General features: G+C 55.7%; 1 protein-coding gene across 2 annotated transcripts in view; it reads left to right on the top strand.

Annotated features, from left to right (window-relative positions):
* The window catches only part of Tmprss3 (transmembrane serine protease 3), a 16,020-nt gene extending 1,486 nt beyond the window's left edge, over positions 1 to 14,534 (top strand). Inside the window, exons 2-12 of one of the 2 annotated variants that reach the window (XM_010636481.3) lie at positions 2,450 to 2,566; positions 3,149 to 3,265; positions 3,476 to 3,599; positions 5,184 to 5,309; positions 6,124 to 6,167; positions 6,827 to 6,992; positions 7,438 to 7,607; positions 9,039 to 9,134; positions 10,769 to 10,911; positions 11,132 to 11,284; positions 13,518 to 14,534. In XM_010636481.3, coding sequence (XP_010634783.1) covers positions 2,450 to 2,566; positions 3,149 to 3,265; positions 3,476 to 3,599; positions 5,184 to 5,309; positions 6,124 to 6,167; positions 6,827 to 6,992; positions 7,438 to 7,607; positions 9,039 to 9,134; positions 10,769 to 10,911; positions 11,132 to 11,284; positions 13,518 to 13,535 — 1,274 coding nt within the window. In that variant the 3' untranslated portion in view covers positions 13,536 to 14,534. Of the gene's footprint in view, positions 1 to 2,449; positions 2,567 to 3,148; positions 3,266 to 3,318; positions 3,387 to 3,475; positions 3,600 to 5,183; positions 5,310 to 6,123; positions 6,168 to 6,826; positions 6,993 to 7,437; positions 7,608 to 9,038; positions 9,135 to 10,768; positions 10,912 to 11,131; positions 11,285 to 13,517 lie in introns of those variants that run through there. The other variant, XM_010636482.2, reaches the window with a different exon arrangement.
* The last annotated feature ends 7,204 nt before the right edge of the window (positions 14,535 to 21,738 follow it).

Here is a 21,738-nt window from a genome sequence, read left to right as displayed (position 1 = left end):
GGTGGTCCCCTTCTCTCTCTCTCTCTCTCTCTCTCTCTCTCTCTCTCTCTCTCTCTCTCTCTCCCCCTCCTCCCTGGGACAACCCTCTTTTGTTTTATTTATTTTTTAATTTTTTTGGTACCAGAGATTGAGCTTGGGACCTTGTGCTTGTGAGGCAGGTGGTGGAACCACTGAGGGAAATCCCCATCCCCAAACCTTTCACTTTAAATAAAGCAACGAACTTACCATTCATAGTAGAAATTTAGAAAATACATAGATAACCAAAAAGGTTTTTAAAAATCGTCCACATTTGTACCATTAGTCAGGAATAATCCTATTAACCCTTATTATTGGAGTTCTTGCTTTTTTCCCCCTATGTATTTGGCTTTTTAAAAAACTTACCGTCAAGTTCCTTTCTCCATGGTATTAAATATTTCTCAAATCTGGGCCGCTGCCTGTGTTTTTAAATGAAGTTTTCTTGGGACACGTTCCTGCTGGTGTATATCCTCGTCCGCTGAGCTCAGGCCACAACAGCAGAGCTGCGTGTCTGGGACGGGCCAGACGGCCTCTGAAGTTTAAGGTCTTCCCTGTGGATCTTCACAAAGGGCCAAGGTTTGCCGACTTTTCTACTCCACGTTAAAGACCTAAGTGTCCTGCTGCGTGTGTTACTTATTTCTTCAGTTCCCACTTCTTGGTCCCATTATAAATGTCACTCCTCTCGGTGTCCCTGTGGGTAGAAATTTGTGTATGTATCTGTGACACCTTTTAGGGTGGATTCCCGGAAGTAGGGGCCTGAGTCACACATTTCATCCGCGCTCCGGCCTGCTGGTGTCCCTTCCAGGTGGACACAGACGGAACTTGACCTGTGTGCCCGAGTGGCCGCTAGTGGGGGCCAGGCTGCCTTCCCTGCAGCACAGTGGAAGCGACAATCAGTCCTTGGCCGTCCCTTTGTCTTTGACTTCTCTGTCGCAGGCAGCTTCCGATGCCCCAGCTGTTTTTGACCCCTCTCAGTGTTGGCAGAGACTGAAGCTCTGACTTCTGACAGCAGAGGCAGGGAGATCTTCTGAGCTGTCCCCCTGGTCCATCAGGGGTCTGCTCCCTTTGCAGGCCACATCCTTCTTATATTACTCTGTTTGTTTTTTTGAGAGAGGGTCTCATCATGTAGTTCAGGTTGGTCTTGAGCTCACTCTAACTCATGGAGAATCTCTTGCCTCAGCCTCCCAAGTGCTAGGATTACACACGTGGGCCATGATGCTCAAGATCTTTCCTGAATTTAATGATGTGGCTTCCAATCCTGAAGGCACAGGTGAGGTGGCCCAAGGGGACAGGGCTCCTGAATCGCCCCTCCTGGGTTGGGGTGCACCTACCTCCTCTCCCCAACATCTTGCTGAGTTGTGTACAGACCTCACCTCCTAATGAGCAGAGGGCTGCCTGCCTCAGCCTCTGGGTGTAGATTAAATACATGAACATACTGGAAGAGACCAGTGTCCGCAGGCTGCAGGAACCCAGGGCCACCAGGCGGGTGACTAGAACAGCAGAGTTTTCCTCTCTCTCAGCTCGAGGAGACAGGCTGGACCTGAGGTGTGGCTGGGCCCCACTTCCACTGCACCCCCGCGGGGACATCCCCAGCTTCTCCCAGCTTCTGGGCATCTGCGAACCGCCTTTGGTGTCCCGGGACGGCAGACATGACGCTCTGTCCTCAGTCCTCATCTCCACGGTCCGTCTGCTCCTCCGTCCTTCTTTCCATCTTCCCCCGGGCATGCCTGTCTCTCTGTCCCAATTTCTCCTTTAATAACGACAAGTCACAGTGAATTAGGGCCAGCCTTAATGACCTTATCTTACCTAGAATGCTCTGTAGATATCCTCCAAGCTGGGTGTATGCCTATAGTCCCAACATTCTGGGAGGCTGATGCAGGAGGATTGCAAGATTGAGCCAAATCTGGGACACATAAAATCAGCAAGATCCTTTTTTTTTTTTTTTTTTTTTTTTTTTTTTTTTTTTGTACCAGAGGTCAAACTCGGGTCCTTGCACTTGTGAAGCAGGTGGCGGCACCACAGAGCTAAACCCCTGGCCCAGCAAGATATTATTTTAAAATAAAAAATACAAAAGGGGCTGGGGATGCAGCTCAGTGCAAAGGCCAGAGGCTCAATCTCCAGGATTGATCAATCAATCATAAACAAATAACTAAATAAATGAAGATTCCCCAAATGATGCACGATTCTGAGGTCCTGGAGGTCAGGACCTCGGTATGTCCTTTTGGGGGATGCTGCCCAGCCCACAGCATTGACTCCCACAGTGGACAGTCTAGGCCAGGTGGGAACAGGGTGAGGTGAGCCAGAAGCGACTTTCCCCACCCAGCAAGCCCTCTCTGGTGGGGACTTCTGGCCCAGCGCAGTGGGGTACACAGCTGAGTCCGGGGTTCAGCTCCTTAAAACCAGTGTTCTTGGCTTCATGTGCTCGCTCCCACAGGCCCAGATGCAGACGCAGTGGCCGCACAGATCCTGTCGCTGCTGCCCCTGAAGTTCTTTCCAATTGTGGTTGTGGGGATCATCGCGCTGATCCTGGCACTGGCCATCGGGCTGGGAGGTGAGTCCAACCCCCGGTGGGCAGGCGGGGCTCGAGAGACAGCAGGGGGCGGGCAGGAGCAGAGCGGAGGAGACGAAGGTCCCACCCATGGGAGGTGCTGGGGTGGCGGGGGAAAGCGGGTCACTGGGCAGAAGAGACTCTGATCGAACAATTTCTGATTTTCTCCACTGGAGAACTGGACCACAGGGGAGTTTAATTCGCCCACGGTGGCTGTGTGGCCCAGTCTGTTCCCCTCCAGCCTAGAGTCCAGGGAACAAGGGTGCCCAGGAGATCCCAGTCAGGGTTCCTCTCGGCCATGTCCTTTCCTTCTTGACCTTAACCCCCCCCATGCCAGTTTAAATTCCCCTTGTTCTGGGGCTCCCCACTGAGGTCTCATTGTGAAACAAAGCGGGGCACAGCAGCTCCACCCCCCAGAATCAACACAGAAACTGAGCTGAAGGAACAGGCTGCTGACAGGGATGCAATTTCAATACGGGTTTCATTATTCATGGGCAAGCTCACTGCCACGTGGCAGGTGGACAGTTGCCAGTGCTGGGCACTGAAAAGGCTGCTTGTCAACATTCTTGTCTCTCCTTTTCCTAGTCCACTTTGACTGCTCTGGGAAATACAGATGTCGTTCGTCTTTTAAGTGTATTGAGCTGGCAGCGCGCTGTGACGGGGTGTCTGACTGCAGAGAAGGGGAAGACGAGTTCCGGTGTGGTAAGCGCCTGCCTGCTCACCGTGGTGGTCGGAGGGGTGCCCTTCCGTGCTCGCCCTGGGACTGTTCTCAGGGAGAGGACGTGGCAGAGACCAGGCCTCTGTGCAGAATCGGGGTGCACAGGTAGGCTCTGCCGTACTCTGGGGGCTGAGGGCAGCCGCGGGGAGAGCGGGCCAGCGCGGCCCTCGTCCTGACCTCCGACCCCGGCCCAGTGCGCATGAGCGGCCACAGCGCGGTGCTTCAGGTGTTCGTGGCTGCAGCCTGGAGGACCCTGTGCACGGACGACTGGAAGGGGTCCTATGCCAGCGTGGCCTGTGCTCAGCTGGGCTTCCCCAGGTAAGCGGGGCACAGGCACCATACCGGGGGAAACCGAGGCCCAGACAGGCCAGGGAACTCGAGCAGGTGCTCACTGCAGAGTCCTGGACACTTCACACTGATCCTGGGGGCCTTGCTTCCCTGAGGGTCCCAAAGAACCAGGTTTTATCCTCCCCTCCCCTCCCTTCTTTCTTTATTGTAATACTGGGGACCAAACCCAGGGCCTTCATGTTGAAATTATACCCCTAGGACCCACTTTTTCCTTTTTGAGGCAGGGTCTTTCTAAGTCACCCAGGCTGGGCTCAAACCTGCCATCCTCCTGCCTCAGCCTCCCAGAGTGCTGAGATCACAGGTGTGCACCCCCACACCTGTTTGAACCAGGTTCTTAAGGCCAGCGATTCCGTAAAAGCATAATCATTAAAAAATGCTGTTGAGCAACGTGTGGAAGCAAAACCATATTCCAGGATTTGCCGCTCCCCCGTTGGCCTTGCCTGCGTCACTTTGGGCTTCAGGGTGACACATTTCCATCCGGTCACAGGCTCCGCCTCCTGCTGGTTCCCCTGGGGCTCCCGAGCCTCAGTGGGTGCCGTTGGCCTCGCTGTCTTTGCCCTTGATCCTCAGCACCCCTGGCAGGCAGCTCCCAGGTTCCCAGGCCACCTTGGGGCCAGAGCAAAGCTACCACAGTGGCCCCGGATGTACATCCTGTGTGTCCCAGGAGCAGCTTGTCAGAGTCCCCCAGAGTCGTGGCTGTGAAGTCTGATGCAAAGCCAAGGGCCTTGGGATGTCCCCCAGCTTGTGTCCCCGAGGCCACCCTCCTCATGCCCCCTACCCCACTTTCAGAGGCCTGCTGTAGGCCCTCCGCTCCCCTCCCTCTGGGCCATGGCTCCACCCACACCCCAGGAGCCCAGCTCATTGCCCCCAGTCCAGGACAGGAGCACCAGCCCGTGGTGACCCAGTCCTCCCCGCCTAGCGGTGGCCCTGTGGTGTGCTCTTCTTGGACCGGGGCCAGCCAGTCTCTCCGATTTTTGTCTCTGCCTGGCCAGCTTTCTGCTGCACACGTGGGCTAATCAAGAAATACAGTGAATACTTACATTTAAAAATGTATAGTAAAAGACATGTAACCATGAACTCCCCTCTGCCGTTGACGTTTCCAAAGCTGGACCTCCTTGGCATGGTTTCCTACGCTTTTCACACTTGCCTGGTCCCAGGGCCCCAGGGTCATTGCCTCCCACAATTTCCTCTCTTTGGGCAGACGGGGAGGGTTCTAGTGCCGCCAACCCCTCCTTCTGGGGTGCGTGGCATCCCGGTGACAATGCCACCCCTAGTTTGCATGCGGCTCCCCCCTCCTGCTTCCAGCCAAGCAAGGGCCGGTCCCGCCACCACAGCCGTGAAAGGGGAACCACACACCTCGCCTCGGCCCCAGGAAGGGTCAGACCCTGCCGGGCCGGGCACCCGTTATTCTGTCTGCCGAAGGAGCCTTTGACAGCGTGGGTGGGCAGACGAGGTCCCCAAGCTGGCGCCTGTAGCTTTGTGACCTGAGCCCTGGTCAGGGGAGGGTGCAGGGCTCAGGGTCCCCCGTGGGGTCTGTGTCGGGCGTGCGTGCAGCCATGTCGGCTCCGGTGACCTCAGAGTGGACCAGCTGGAGCCGCAGTTCCAGGGGGCCTTCGTGTCCATCAACCACCTCCTGCCGGACGCCAAGGTGACCGCGCTGCACCACGCTGTGTACGTGAGGTGAGTACAGGCCAGCAACAAGGGGAGAAGCTTATTCCTCTTCATTCGCAAGACGCAGTAAAAGGAGAAAAGCATTCATTCTGTAGGCCTTGGATACAAGCCGAGACCAAACTACATGGTGAATGTTTAAATAAAAAATTCATTACCGTAAAGCGCACAGTGCCGTGAATCCCTTCAGAATCCCCCTGCCTTCGAGCACACTCCTCCCCGGTCCTGGCCACTTCCTGCAGCGGCTCTGGAGTCCTCTCTCCTGAGGTCTGTGAGGTGTGATCAAAACTAAGGTGACTGCTGCTGCCGAGCGCCGCCCAGCAGAAAGTCAGATTGTGAGAACAGGACGCTGTGACCTCATCCTCCTTACTCATTGGGTCTGGTACCGTGTGACTCCCGGCTCCTCCCCAGAGTCAAAATGACCAGGACAGGGAAGCACTGTGATTCCACTCAGGACATGGAGGCAGCTGGGACAGCGCAGGAAAGAGGGCTCCAGAGCGGCTGCAGGAAGGGGCCGGGACGAGGGAGGAGGGTGTTTGAACAGAAGGGAAAGATGTTACAGGGGATTCACGGCAGCGTGTCTTTTACTATAATAAAGCATGTATGTATGTATGTATGTATGTACGTATGTATGTATGTATTATGTATGCATGTATGTATGTATATGTATGCATGCATTTATTTATTTATTTTTGGTACCGGGGATCGAACTCAGGACCTCGCACTTGCCAGGCGGGCTGTAATAGAAGTTTTAAATATGAACGTTTGCTGTATTTTGCTATCACACCTTCTATTTTCTGTGATGTCTGTGGTTTCTCCACTTTAGGGAGGGATGCGCCTCAGGCCATGTGGTCACGCTGAAGTGCACGGGTGAGCCTTCTGGACAGACAGGCAAACGGGAAGCTGGCACTTGCCAGCCTCCTCTGCCTGTTCTCAGAGGTGGGCTCTGAGCCCTTTGCTTCTGGGTGCCAGACAGGAGCAGAGGAGGAGGAGGCCTTGCTGGCCTCACCCGTCAGGTGGGGAGCTGGCCCAGGTGGGCGACTTCTTAGCAGAAGAGAGGACCACGGCCCTAGACGTCCTGTCCCTATGCACAGCCTCCAGGAGCTGGCTCCTTGTCCCTTTCTCTTTCGGTCCTCGTCTCTTTGGGGACAGCTGCCTCTTGCTTCCAGCAGAGGGGAGGGCTATCCTTGCAGGGACAGGGTCTGGAGAAGGCAGGGGAGGGGCAGTGCCACCAGCACCCACAGCAGTGTACAGGGGACTGTGGCTGGGAGTAGTCTGATGTCCTGGGTGCTGTCATTACCAGACACTGGACGTGGGGGGCACTGTCACATAGGTGCTGATGACCGAGGGCAATGGCGGTTTGGTTCTTTGGGGTCCCAGGAGTCAGGAAGAGCGTGGGCTCCAGCGCCTGGCTGGTCAGCATCCGGGGCCTGTCCTCAGGCTCCTTTGGTCCTGGGTGGGGGCTGCAGAGTTGTGGGAGCAGTGTGGAAAGCCCGCAGTCTCCCGCACACCCTGTCCTCTCTTGGCAGCCTGCGGGCTGAGGACGGGCTACAGCCCGCGCATCGTGGGAGGGAATGCGTCTGCGCCGGCGCAGTGGCCCTGGCAGGTCAGCCTGCAGTTCCAGGGCCACCACCTGTGCGGGGGCTCGGTCATCACGCCCCGGTGGATCGTCACCGCCGCGCATTGTGTTTACGAGTGAGTGTGCGCCTGGGGGGCTCCTGGCTTCAAGGCCCTGGCCAGACCTGGGCCGGGTGGGTGTGAGCAGGGCCAGAAGCCAGGCAGACGGAGTCACCCTGTTCTCTGCCCCATCTCCACGCGGGGTGAGCGGGACCGAGGCTCACACAGGGTTGGGGAGACAGGAAACAGACATGAGGCCCGGGCCTCTGGCTAACTGCATGCCATGGACCATGCTAGGCTGAAATCTGATGAGGCCGTGCAGTGTGCAGTGGGGTGAAAGCTCGTGGAGGCCCCACGTCCCCCAAAGCAGTCTCTTTTAGGGGTGTCGGGGTGAGAAGGCCCCTAGGCATGGTGGTGCCTGTTACTTTTGCCCTCTCCTTTGGGTGGCTGTTGGATGGGGTGGTGCCAGTGGCCCCATGGCTGGCTTCATCCTCGGCTTCACCTCCTGGCCTGTCCATTTCAGCCTGTACCTCCCCAAGTCCTGGACCATCCAAGCGGGCCTGGTTTCCCTGCTGGACAGCCCAGCACCCTCCCACCTGGTGGAGAAAATCATCTACCACAGCAAATACAAGCCAAAGCGGCTGGGCAACGACATCGCCCTCATGAAGCTGGCCGGCCCCCTCACCTTCGACGGTACATCTCTGGGTTGTTGAGTGGCTTTACATTTGTTTCAGGAGGGTTTGTGATTGTGTGTGGCAGCATTTTTATGGCTGCTGCTTCACCCTTATCGGAAAGCCGCATCTGGTTCATGTGGGTGCTGGTGTCTATTGAGCACGCTTGTCATTAAAGCTGTGATAGGGCTGGGGATTTAGCGCAGTGGTTCTGCCGCCTGCCTTGCAATTGCAAGGTCCTGAGTTCCACCCCTGGTACAAAACAAAAAGCAGTAATTGTCCTGGTTCTTGGGATGAGAAGCGTTTCCAGTTGTACCTGGACAGTTTGGCGGGCTACGGGGAGTCTCACAGCGGGTTTTTGTGTTAGTACGCACACTTCCTTTAGCTCCAGTCTGTGGGTCTGCCTGGGCTCCAGTGCTAATGTAACTCAGTGCCTTCCCAAGGACTCCAGGCACCTGGCGGCTGGGCAGGGGTCCCTTCTTCAGGGCAGAATCTGGTGGCACAGAGCAGCATGAGCGGGCATGAGTGGGCTCATCGTGGGGGAAACTTCACTAGGCGGACCTTGCTGTGGGTACCACTGGGGAACGGCGTTCATAGTCTTTGTCCGCAGAAAGTGTGGTGCCAGTGGTGGACTTTGCTGACCAGGGACCTCTGAGGATGGATATTCCCTGAGGCAGAGGACACACCAGGCAGGGCCCACAGGCCAGACCTGACCCGTGGCCCAGTTTGATGAATAAAATTCTCCTGGAACCCAGTCACACCCGAGTACGGGCCCGTTGCCAGGGGCAGTGGCAGAGACTGTGTGTCACCAGAGCCTGTGGCTCCCTGGCCCTTTGCCCCACGCACGCAGCACTGCCTAGGGGCCCTGGGCAGAGGGCAGGGCGGGGGTCCCTGCTCTGAGCTGCTTGTTTTCCGTGACCAAGGCCTGAGCTGTCCCCGGGAGAAAGTCGGTGCCCCTTGCCTGGTGGGATTGGATAGGCAGGGGTGACGGGCTGGTCAAGGAATTCACCAAGATCAGAGTAAGAACAGGGTTTGTTCAGATCAGAGCACACCGGGAGAGGACTGGGTAGCGGGCATCTCAGAGATGTGTGTTCCCGGTGTCAGGTTCGCGCTCTTTGTTAGTCTTCTGGGGGGAGCTCCCGCGCGGCCACTAACGGTGTGTATCAGTGGTGCATATCTAAGGTGCCAGTCGACCAGACCACTGGCCTCAGCCCCCCGGAGGGCCTTCCCCGGGGAAGGACTCAGCTTCTCTCAAGCGTCCATGTGCTCACTCAGGACTGGCTGGTGTGTGCAGGGTGGGGCTGCTTGGGGGGCGACTGCTCACAGGGCTTCCATCCCTCTTGTCGCCTGTGGATGGCCACCATCGCCACCCCCCTGGGAGACGCAGGCAGCAGCCGGTGGTCTGGTCGGACGGCTGCCCCGCTGAGTGTGCTTACTGTCCGTCTGCCGACAGAGATGACCCAGCCCATCTGCCTGCCCAACTCGGAGGAGAACTTTCCTGATGGCAAAATGTGCTGGACATCGGGATGGGGGGCCACAGAGGACGGAGGTCAGTAGTCTGAGGACCCCCGAACCTTGGGGTGGGGAGGGGTCTATCCTAAGTCTCATCGGGCTGTCCCCAATGGGTTCCTGGAGGTCCAGCCGGGGTGCAGGCCAACTGTTCGCAGCCATCCCTGTGTGCTCCTTGTCTCAGGACCTCAGCAGGAGCCGAGAATCGAGGGTCCCTCCTCCACCTCTTTCCTCCTCTAAATGCCATGGTGCAACCTGCACCCCTTCATTCAGAAGTCTGTGCTGGGTAACCAGGGCATGTGCGCCTGTGGGACTTTGGAAGTTGTTACTTCCTCCTACAAAGATCCAGAAGAACAGCCCCCCACTCAACCCTGTTATTATAGCAACCATGGGCGTGGAGGTGTTGAGGGTGCTTACAGCAGATGCAGATGAAGCCCAAGCCCCTCACTGGTGAGGCACAGGGACGGTAGCCAGGGTTAGGGTTAGGGTTCCCACCCCCCCACTTCCTAGTTGGCCGGAAGAGGAGTAGCTTCCTGTAGGGAGACTTGAGACTATAAAGCACATTGCCCTGCAGGTCTGGAGCTGAGTCTGAGGCCATGGTATGGCTGGCTCTGGCTCCTTCTGGAGGCCCAGGGGGGTCTGCTCTGGGCTCCTCCCCAGGGCTGGCGGCTGAGGCATCCTCGGGGTCCCTTGCTTGGAGAGGGGTCAAGCGAGTCTCAGGCTCCACCTTCCTAGGCTGCCCTTATGTCTCTGGATCTCAGAGCGCCATCTCCTCTGTCTGTGGGGACATGAGTCATTGGATTTAGGGCCACCCAAAGCGGGATGAGCTGGCCTTGTAGCGTCACTTTCATCACTCTGCAAAGACCCTGTTCCAAGCAAGACCATGCGTCACGGCTCCAGGGGCCAGTGCTTCCCCTTGTAGACCTGTGAGCGTCTGTCCCTCCTCCCCAAAGGCAAGGCCTCACCCAGCTCCAGGGCACTTCCCAGGCCCAGCCCCCTCCAACACCGAGGGGCAGAGGCTCCCTGCTCTGTCAGAACTGGGACCCGGGCCGTGGAGGAGCCAGAAAACAATCTGTGCTCCTCATGCTCCCCTGGGGTCACCCTGCCCACCAGAGCGGCTCTGCCGACTTTGGACTCTGAAGAGGGGTCCCTGGGGAAGAGCCCTTCCACTCCAGAGGTGCAGGTTCCCCAGCACCAGCTCAACCCCCCAAGGGTCTACTCCGTCCCAGTCGACCCTCGGTACCCTCCTGCATAGTGCTGGCCTCTTGGCTCCAACCTCCTCCTCCCCCTGCACAGGAAGCTCTGCCCACCACGGTACCTTCAGCCTCACAGCAGCCCCCACCCCATGGAGAGGGCACCAGGGCCCAGGTTCCCACGACCAGCTGGTGCCAGGCCTGGGCTCCATGTTCCATCCCTACCCACCCCTGGTCACAGCCACACTGGCTCTCGGCCCTGATCGCTCAGTCTGGGTCAAGCCGGCCCTCACTGAGGGCTGCAGGGGTGGGGGGATTTGAGGGGCTTCCCTGGAAAAGCGAGGTGACACGCTCTTTGCACACTAAGACTCAGATTTTGGGGAAGGAAGGACCGTGGGGCTGGGACTCCACCTCTCCATGGTCCTCCCTCACCCTCAGCATGACCAGGTCCCAGACACATGGCTCCGTGCATTCCCTGCAGGTGATGCGTCCCCCGTCCTGAACCACGCAGCTGTCCCGCTCCTCTCCAACAAGATCTGCAACCACAGGGACGTGTACGGGGGCATCATCTCCCCGTCCATGCTGTGTGCGGGCTACCTGAAGGGCGGCGTGGACAGCTGCCAGGTAAGGGAGGCCACAGCAGGCGCGGCTGCAGGACAGGGACCCAGCCTGGGACAGACCACTGCTGCTGCTCCCCATGACTGTGCGAAAAGCAAATTTACTTGGCACAGGAAGAGATGTGCTTAAGATACAGCTGTCCTCCCTGGGGCCGGGCCGGTGTTTACCCAGCCTCCCTGGCTGCAAGGACAGCACCCTGCCCTCCTCCTCACCCCTTCCTCACCAGGGAGACAGCGGCGGGCCCCTGGTGTGCCAGGAGAGCCGGCTGTGGAAGCTGGTGGGTACCACGAGCTTCGGCATTGGCTGTGCAGATGTAAACAAGCCCGGGGTCTACACCCGCGTCACCTCCTTCCTGGACTGGATCCACGAGCAGATGGAGGTGGGTGCGGCCACCTGAGTCCCCACTGCCACGGACCCAGCTCCTCCCAGAGCTCCCAGAGGCCACAGCCTCACGGGGTGGCCTCATAGGGGGCTGAGGACCCCGGATTCCCTTAGGCTATTGCCCCTTACTGGGAGCCTGGGACCGACACACAGGCTCTGAGCAGGAGGGGCCAGGCACCTGCACTCTCGGGACGCCTGGGAAGGGGGTTGCAAGCCCTGCTGCCATGTGACGCAGGACATGGGCCACGGGTGGGGTGAGTGGCGTCCTGTGCAGGGTGATGGTGCAGGGAATGTGGCCTTGGCCTGTAGGGTGCTTGGCCAATATTTGCTGACTTAATCTTGCTCAGAGCCTCCTATGGCTCTTTGGACCAGCGCCAAAGACCTTTACCCTTCTCAACTCAACTAAAATTCATGTGACAAAAAGCTGGGTGTTGTGGCGCACGCCTGTAATCCCAGCACTCAGGAGGCTGAGGCAGGAGGGTCGCTGAGTTCAAGACCAGCCTGGGCTACATAGTGAGTTCCAGGTCAGTCTCAATGACATAGTGAGACCCTGTCTCAAAAAGCCACACACACACACACACACACACACACACAAAATCATGTGACAAAGACAAACCATTTTAAAGCGCACCGTTTAGCGGCATTTGTGGCATTAATGTTGTGTAGCCTCTCCCATTCAGCATCCTCCTTGTCCCATCCCTAGGACCCTTGGAGCAGTTTCTCTTCCTTTCCAGCTTCTGGTAACCACCAAGCTGCTTTATTTTATTTTTATTTTATATTTTTGAGACGGGGTCTCCCTAAGTGGTCCAGGCTGGCTGTGATCCTCCTGCTTCAGCCTCCCAAGTGCTAGGATCACAGATGTGCACCACCACTCTCGGCAGCCGCGCTGCTTTAAGACCTGCCAAAACTGCCTCCAGACTGAGACAGGAGCTCAAGCTCCCAGTGCTCTGGGCGGCTGACTCTGTGAGTGGGCAGCATTTGGGTGTTTGAGCAGGCGACTTCCCTGCTGCCACCAGGGCCACAGGCGGCCACATGGGCGCGGCGCCAGTCACAGACACACACAGGGCCAAGCGGGAGATCCCACAGGCAAAGCCCCTGGCTGCGCTGAGAAGGTGCCCAGCCCCTGCTCAGATGGTGCAGGGTCGGGCATGGGTGGCTCTGCGCTTTGTGCTCATTCGGCCGTGTTTGCAGTCCGCGCAGATCACACTCGCGGGGAGCTGGTGCGTGTGTGTCCCACAGCTTCATCCTGATTCGCCCCCTTCCCCGCTCCCCGCTCCGTCTCCTGCTTCTATTCTCATTTTCAGATCTATCTCCTGTTTCCATTATCTGTCTTTTGTATTTATTCTTTGAGGTTCGCACCTAAGAGAAATCAAGCAATATTTAGCTTTCTGTGTCTGATTTATTTCACCTAACCCTATGCTCTCAGCGGCAGCCATTTTCCTCCAGATGACTCCAGTTTATCCTACTTCATGGCAGAGTAGTACTCCACGGTGTGTGACACCACCGTGCCTGCTTTGTCCATTGTGTGCTGATGGACGCAGAGGACGCTCCCTAGCTTTAGCTGTTGTGAGTGGTGCTGCTATAAACATGGTCGTGCATGTGTCACTGTAATGTGATGCCTTTAGCTCAGTCAGGAAGACACGAGGAGGGGAGCGGCTGGGTCACATGGTTCCCAGTCTCAGGCTTTGGAGGACTCTCCACCCCAATCTCCATAGTGTTGTACAGTAAGTCCCTGAATTACAAACACTCGGGTTGTGAACTGTCACAGATACGAAGGACCTCGCACTATGAATATTCCTAGCTACAAACGAATCTCAGAGGTAGCTGCCGTGTCTGCTGGACAGGTTCACCCCTGTGCCCCGTGTGTCACTGCACAGCGTGATCGTGGGTGGCAGGCGGTGCTCAGTCAGAGCCCGCGCTGTCCTGTCCGGGAGCAGGAGGAGGAGCGTGGTAAACAGCGTGCATTGTGTGTGTGCACGCGGTGAGGCGCGCACCGGATGCCTGTGGCAAAGCAGTACAGGAGTCACTTTGTTGGATTTAGGGACGGATCTGACTTACAAACCTCCCTGCAGTCCCCGGGGCAGCTCTGCAGGCCCCTGGGGGCAGTGACCGGCTCTGCAGGGGCCCGTCGCTGTCCCAGGGGTGGTGGTGGTTGCAGGTAGCCTGCAGGTGCCCGCTCGTCGTGACGTCTGGGAGTGGCTTGCAGGTGACGTCTCCGCGTTTGCTTTCAGAGGGACCTGAGGACTTGAAGAGGTGGGGAGTTGCTACCTGAGCCCGATGCCTGCATGGACTGGAGCTGGGCAGGGTGACCACGCTGTCGGGGAGCTGCCGGCCGGACCCCGCCGCCCAGCCGGGGGCTTTGGGCTGAGATGACCTTGAAGCCCCTTCCTGACTTTCACCAAGACTGAAGTGGAACGTCTCCACGTGCTGCCTTCCCCACATGTTTTTTGCTTTGCTAAAAGCTAATTTCCCGGGTCCCTGTTTGGGACATCGAGCCGTGACGTCTGTCGGGAACACGGTACATGTGTGTGCCATGTTGGATCCCCTCCGGGCCCCCTGCCCTCCCTCCCATTCACTTTATCTGCAGGGGTCACGCGAGGCCCCCAACCAGGCAAGCAGATCGGGCACAGCCGCTAGGCCGAGATGCACCGGCCCTGAACTGTGGGCCCTGGACCAGCCCAGGCCTCCTTCCAAGGCCCTCTTCGTGGCGGGTTCTTGGTCTGCGGCGGATGCATGCTGAGGCTGTTTGCTTCCTGCAGCATCTTGTGCTCGGTGTATCACTGGCCTGTTTCCAAAGAGCAGCCCGTTCTCGGGGGCTCCGGACTCGGGGAACGGCTGCTGCTCATGCCCTCCGGAGGCCTCCATGACTGCGCCTCCCGCCCTCACCGGGGGGTGGGGGGGTGACACACTCTGCTGGAGCAGGTTTCTCCGCCCAGAGGAATGACCTCCTGTCCTGCCCCAAGACCACCGGTGGGCAGGAGTGGAACAGGACCCCCGGGCCTCCCGCCTGGTACCAAAGCAAGTAGGGTAGCAGGTCAGAGCCCATCCAGGCCACGGGCCGCCCCACTCTGCGTGTGCTCATCAATCCACCGCGCACCTGAAGGGCAGCGCCACACCACAGCTGCCTGCTGTCCCCAAGTCACACGATAACAGAGGACAGAGGAGGGAACCCGGAGGTGGCTTGGCACTTGGCACCGATTAAATCATCAGGACACAAATTGATTGGACGGAACCGGCGGGCTTCGGGAGAAGGGAGGGGCCTGGGTGCCGGGAAGGGAGGGGGGCGGGGAGGGGGGCACTGCGGGAGATGAGGATGGGGTCGGGCAAGCTGCCACGCAGCCACTGCGCTTCTGGGCACTGCCACGTGAGTGCAGGACACGGATCGGGGTGGGGGACTCTGCGGGCCCCCAGTGATGCCTGCATCCGCAGACATCACCCAGAATGAAGTTTAATTTATAAACCGAGAGCTGGAAGAGACGGGCGAGATAATGAACCCTAAGGCAGAGCCTCCGTCCCAGTGCTCCATATCAAGAGCAGGGCCACTGCGGCTTCTCGGGAACCCTGTCTCCACCCTCACCTAAGGGCAGCACACAGAGGCTTCTCGGGCGTATGTGACAGTGTGGGTCCAGCTCGCCTACCTGGCCCTGGCTGCCAGCAATTCCATCTGATAACCGCGGTGACCGCCGGTGACGAACATGCTGCTGGCGTTATCCAGGGTGGACACGGTGGCCCCCGGATGAGTCACATCCTGGGCGGGGTGCAGGGAGCGGTGAAATTCCACCCCACCACGCTGAACGGAGAGCGGGTCGCTCAAAGTTTATAAATTGTTTATTTCTGGAATTTTCCACTGAATAATTTTGGGCCGCAGTTGACGGGCGTAAGTGAAACCCCAGATAAGGGCAACCACTCAAACAGGAAAATGTTAAGGCCGTTTTTATTCCAAGTGTTGCTGCCCAGCTGTGTTTAGAAGGAACACAAGCTCACAGATGACATATCCAGCCCATGGGAAGAGGAAAGGTTTCCCATGCGGTCATCTCCCCAGAGAAAATGGGCCTTGGTGTCAGCAGATGTATGCGTCTGGCCCACTGTGGCTTTTCCTTCTCTAATTACCACGGAGTCTTTTTTGGTTTGGAAATGTTCGATGCCCTGTGATGTGTGCCGGCAGTGAAGCAGTATGTTCCGTGCCCCTTTTGTGTTTGCCTGTTTCATTTTCATAATGGTCCAGTGTTTTCATGACTGGCGCTGTGCTAACTTCCGGTCGCGGTGACACTGCATCTGGGTAAGGGACTGGATGCGAGGAACGGCTTCCCAGGATTCGGTCCATGCTTAGCTGGCTCCACTGTTGCTCCTCCTGTGGCATGGAAAGCGGCTCACCTCACCCTGGCCACGAGGCACAGGGAGAAAGGGGCGGGAGGGGCGGGGACAGGCTGTGGTGGCCACGGGCCCATCTCTTCCGTTGGAGAGGACTCTGGGCCAGAGAAGGGAGGCATGCGTCAGGGCAGGGCTGTACCAGGAGGAGTGAAGGCTGCACGGGGAGCCGGACGCTTTGGCGTTGGAGCTGCAAGGGGCCTCGCATCACCTGTTGGAAGCCGTCTGAGACCTGGCTGTGGTTCCGTCCCGATGAGCTTCTTCCCAAGGAAATGTTTGGTTTCCATGGAGGAGCTGCAGACTCCGTGGAGGCCCGCGGAGGCCTTCTTAGCACTCCTGACCTGCAGCCGCCTCCGGAGATGCAGCTGGAAGAGGGTGCAGACAGGCGCTTCCTGGGCTGGTGGACGGACAGAGCTCCCAGCACCTCGCCGTCCAGGACGCACCAGGAGCAGAGGTCTTGATGTCTGTCTCTCTGTCTCTCTCCTCTCTCGCTCACTATAACATCGGAGAGGGCTTTATCTAAGATTTTAAGAAGAATGAATTACAGAAGTTCTAACAGCATTATAGTCTGCTTGAAGAAAAGTATTTAGTCAACCTTGGTCCCAACTTCAGCACCACAATGGCCGTGAGAGCTGACCTGCTGCTCTGCGTCTTGTTACCAGGGCTTCCGCCCAAACCCGAGGATGCCGGCTGCCGGCTGTGTCCTCTTTCTTCATGTCCAGTGCAGGGATACGGGACACAGACAGCGCAGTGTGGGGCCCCAGTGGATGGGGCTGCGGAAATGCATGTTCCCCATGTGGGCGTGCTGCGCTGTGAATTGTGTAACCATGGCCTTTCTACAGGTGTGCACCCTGGTGCCGGCCTCCAGCTCTGGGAGAGGACGGGGACTGAGTCCTGGGGCCGGGGAAGGAGAGCCGGGCCCAAGCTGACCGGCGTCCACGTCAGCATCATGGTAGTGATACTGTGCAGACTTGCAAAATGTTTTTTTGGTTTTTTTGTTTGTTTTGGTACCGGGGATTGAACTCGGGTCCTTGCGCTTGCAAGGCAGGCCACCGAACCGCTGAGCTAAATTCCCAGCCCTACAGAACTTGTAAAATGTTATCACTGGGGAAAACTCGGCAGTGTCCACCCCTCTGTATTATTTCCTGTCACGCCCCGAGATGCCACATTTATCTTGTCAACACAATTTCCAATTGCAAAAAGGACCAGGAAGGGCCAGGGATTTAGCTTAGTGGTTCTGCCGCCTGCCTCCCAAGCTTAAGGTTCTGAGTTCCATACCCGGTACGAAAAAAAAAGGACCAGGAGGCCGACACTTCTGTCCACACCCATGAACTCACTCAGGAGCTCTTTCTGGAGGGCTAAGTAAGGTCGTGGGTCTGCGGGATTGTTCTGAGGATTCACAGAGTTTTCTGCTCCGAGTAACTCCCTGGAGAGTCATCCAAATTAAGTGTGTTGATAGTTTGTTCCTTTTTGTGAGTTTGTGTTCCATGGTGCAGGTGTATGAGTTTGGCCAGCCATTCTCCCGATGAGGAATACCTGGGCTGATGTAGCTTGGGCAATTGCAAATAAAGCTGTCCTGGACAATCGGAAACCAGCTCTTGTGTGGATGTTTTTGTTTCTGCTGGAGAAAGGCCTGGGAGGGCGGTTAGCAGCTGACATGATAGCTGAATAATTTGATTTTTTAAGAAACCAGCCCATGGGCCGGGCATTTAGCTCAGTAGTTCCGGCGCCTGCCTCACAAACACAAGGACCTGGGTTCGATCCCTGGTACCAAGAAAAACCAAAACAAAAACGAAAAAAAGAAACCAGCCCAAGGTTTTTCAGAGTAGCTGCAGCACTCCACATTCCGGCCACCAAGGCTCGAGAGGTGGCGTTTCCAGGGTCCTCAGCAGCACCTGGAGTCATCACGATTGCTGCTCAGCCTCTCTGATCCGCACCAGTGATATCGTAATTTTAGCTTTGGTTTCCCCAAGGGCCAGTGTGCTCCCATCTCTCAACAGAACGTCTCCCGTGTCTGTTGTTTGTTTTCTAAGGAGGTTGTTTTCTGCGTTGCGTTTTGAGGATTCTTTCTATATTCTAGACTCCACCATTGGCCCGATGGCACTTTGTGCCTGTTTGTTTGTTTGTTTGTTTGTTTTTTCCCAGCCTGCAGTTGTTTTCCACCTTCACCTCTGGTTTCCCAGAGGGACAAGGTCCCGTTTTGGGGAGGACCAATCAATAGGGGCTTCCTTTATAGGTCAGGCTTACTAGTGCCGAGCTGAAACTGTGTAGTTCTAGCTCCCCAGAGAATTCTGCCTCTATTTCTAAAAGTCCTATGGTTTCGTGTTCTTGTTTGGTTCCGTGATGCACCCTGAGTCTTGTGTCAGCTGTGTTCTCGATGATGTCGTGGATGTCCAGCCGAGTGGCCGTCTCTGTCCCCCGCTGCACCGCTGTACTCCTCTGCCAAAGCCGCTCGGAAATAAACGTTTATAGCAACCTACTTCCGAGTCTCCCGCTTTGCTTTATGGATCTGTGTGTCTGTCTTTCCGCTACCACCACGTGGCCCTCATTTTGGTGCCCGCGACGGGAAACCTAAGTAGGGAGGACAGGGTTCTTGTGCTCTCTTCTTCTCTTACAGGATCGTGTTAGCCATTCCAGAGCCTTTGTCTCTCTCTACATCAGTTCTAAAATAAATAAACCTGGGGCCGGGGATTTAGCTCAGCGGTTCGGTTCGGTGGCCTGCCTTGCAAGTGCAAGGACCCGAGTCCAATCCCGGTACCAAAAAATAATAATAATAATAATAACAATAAATAAATAAAACAAACCCTGCTGGGGTTTTGACAGGAGTTACACAGAGCCTACAAACCGTCTTTGCCTTCTGATCTATAAAACAGGGTCCGTTTGTCTATTAGGACATTTGGCCTTCTTTCTTCAGAACGTTGCCTTTTCCCGACGCTGGGTTGTGTGCATGCTGTGTTCCGATGTTTCATGTTGTTGGGACGACCTCACACGGTGACCCCAGTGATTTTATGTTAGTATCCACATGTTCACAGCACGCAGACACACCGTCGGTTCTTGGAGCTGTTCTTGTATCCCATGGCCTTACTGAACTCTCGTAGTTCTGGGAGTTATTTTTCCTGTAGATTCATTGAGGTTATTTTATCTTGTTATCTTACTTTAGGCGCTGGGGATTGAACTCATGTCTTCACGCACGCTAGACATAGTCTGTTCTACTGAGGTACAGCCCAGTCTTCCTTGGGATAGTAGGGAAAGGCAGAGAGGGAGGGAGAGATTGTGCCATTTTCCCTTCTCATAGATGTGTACTTTTCGGTCCCCTTTTCCTCCTCTTCTTTCTCTTCCCCTCTCTCTCCTCCCCCTCCTCCCCTGCCTCCTCCTCCTCCTTTCCTTGTTTCACCACCTAGAACCTGTAGAGCGCTGTAGAATAAGAAGAGAGAATCCTTGCTTCTTTGCAGTCCTAGGGAAAAGCACTCAGTGTCACCATTGAGCATGACCTTAGTTGTAGATGGTCTGTTCCAAGTGGAAGTCATTTCCAACGAGCATTAACTTGCTAATATTTTTAAAAACATGAATAAGTACTAGATGGTGTCAGTTTTTCTTTAGCTCGTTGGTATGATGGTTCATATGAATCGTTTTCCGATGTTGAACTAGCCTTGCAGAATTGGAATAAACCCCAGTTGGCAATGTGTGTAATTCTTTTTGTAATGTGTTGAATTAGGTTTGCTAATATCGTATTGAGGAATTTTTCATCATGAGAGGTAGTGATCTGTTGTTTTCTTTTTTAGATGTCAGATTTGTCTGATTTTAGTAGTAGCATAATACTGGCCTCAAAACAGAAGCTGGTAAATGGTGACCTCTTTTCTGCATTCTCTTATTCACTTTGGGGGCACAGTACCTGAGATCCACAACTTACAGGGGAGATCTTAATTCAGCTCACACTTCTGGGGGTTCAGTCCATAGTAAGCTCACTCCAAAGCAGAACGGGCATGGAGACAGAGCACAGCTGTCAAGCCTATGGCAACCAAGAAGCAGAGAGAGAAGGGAGGAGCTGGGGACAAGAATGCACCCCTCCAGGCCGCCCTTAGTGACCACTTCTTCCAATCCAGCCCCACCTTTAAACACAGCAGACTTTCGGGGAACATTTCAGATATAAACCATAATAGCTCTGGAAGACATTTGTAAAGTTGGTCAGAAATGTGGGGGATTTAAAAATTATAAATTCAATGTCTTCGGTGGCTATCGGATTATTCAGATTGTCTTTTCGTCTTAGCTGAGTTCTGGTAGTTTTGGGGTTATGAGGAATTGGCTTATTTCTTCCAATTAGTCAAATGCATGGGAATAAAGGTCTTGGTAATTTTCCTCATGAGCTGTGAGGTCTCCAGGGTCTGTGGTGATGTTTCCTGTTTCATTTCTGATATTAGTTATTTGTGTCTTTTCTCATAATTTTTGTTAATTCTGCTGTAGTTGTGTCAGTGTTACTGATTTTTCTGGGACTAGTTTTTGTCTCATTGATTTTCTTCCTGTTTGCTTTCTGACTTCCCATCTCACAGATTCTTATTTTCTTCTCTCTCTCTTCACTTTGGGTTCATTTGGCTCTTTTTTCTTGATTTTTGAGGAAGGAACTCAAGGTCTTGATTTGAGACATTTCTTCATCTTTTAAAAACACGCTCTTGCTACATGGTCCAGGCTGTACTCAAACTCCTTTTTTCTTCTAGGAAGAAATAAGGTGAAGATGTTCTAGATTGGTGTTCTAGATCAGTTCTAGATCAGAACTTGCAGTGATACAAACAGCCTGCTGCAGCCCGCGTGCCCTGGTTCTGCCACCACTGCTCCAGATTGTGTGGCCTTTTCTCCACGCCAGTCAGTATGATCCTTTTTCCCTAGATGATAGGTTGACCCAGCTCAGGGAAGGCCACCCCTTCCCCTGGTGAGACAGCGGGAAGCTCGGGTCTCATCTTCCCCTGCCCGGAGGGCGTGGCCTGGCCAGTGGCCGCCTGCTCTGCCCCCTCACTACCCTTCCCCGTGCACTCTAGTGCACTGGGACAGTCGGCTTCAGTGTCCTCTGTGGCCATCAGACCCCCCTCTCCACGCCAGCAGGGCAGCCAGGCAGCGTGGGGCCCCTCCCACACCCCTGCCACATCAGAGGCAGCCACTGCCCCTAGGAGAAGGGAAGGGGCACCTTCCCCGGAGTGGCTCAGCTGAGGAAGGGAGGCTCTGGGCCCCTCATTTGCATACCCAGCACGCACAGCAAGCTCTCAGCCCAAAGCTACCTCAGATGGTGCCAGCCGGCAGAGGCAGGGACCCACAGCTGTGCCAGCTGCTGTCACCCAGCATTATCTGGTGTCACCTGGTGACATGGGGACTCCTGGCAGAGCTGCACTTTGCTGATTCACGATTTCCGCCTGAACCGAGCCAATGCGACAGGAAGAACCTAGGCACTCTCTTGATTTATTTTCTCAAACAAAGCACGCATTCTCTCTGCAGAGGACGGCCGAGTGGCACTGACTGTGTTACGTATCAGGCAAGCGACTAGCCCCTTTAACAGCGGGGTGCAGCTCTGTGAGACGCCCCAGGACTTTCCAGGCGGTGAGGTGGCTGGGCAGTGGGGCAGTGACCTCGTGGGCACAGAGGGGACTAGGAACCCTGCAGTCCATGCCTCACCCCTGCTGAGTAACACTCAGGCACCTTACGTGTGTGTGTGTGTGTGTGTGTGTGTGTGTGTGTGTTTTAGGACCCAACCCACAGGTGCAACCCACAGTCTCAATTTTTTTTTTTTTTTTTTTTAATTTTGAGAGCTGCCCAGGCTGGGCTTGAACTTGAGATCCTTCTGTCTCAGGCTTCCAGAGTACTGGGATTACAGGCACTTTTCTTAACCATATGCCCTGCCCGGGAGCGCTCCCTGTAACTCACAGGCCTCGGTGAACTTTGAGGGTTGTGAAGGATGAGAACAGCATCCTTGTCTGGGAACTGTTTGGTTGTTTGTTTCTGCTTCACTTCCTGGAGCCAGCCTGCGAGAGAAGAGGTGAACACGATTTCCGTTTGTTGCCTGCGGTCTCCACCTTGGCTAAAGCACCGTTAACCAGCCAG

The sequence above is a fragment of the Fukomys damarensis genome, unplaced genomic scaffold (genome assembly GCF_012274545.1).
Source record: "Fukomys damarensis isolate Sample0158 unplaced genomic scaffold, DMR_v1.0_HiC HiC_scaffold_24, whole genome shotgun sequence".
In the NCBI taxonomy this organism is placed as follows: domain Eukaryota; kingdom Metazoa; phylum Chordata; class Mammalia; order Rodentia; family Bathyergidae; genus Fukomys; species Fukomys damarensis.
The sequence above is the reverse complement of the archived record's forward strand: the minus strand, read 5'-3'. Positions and strand labels throughout refer to the sequence as shown.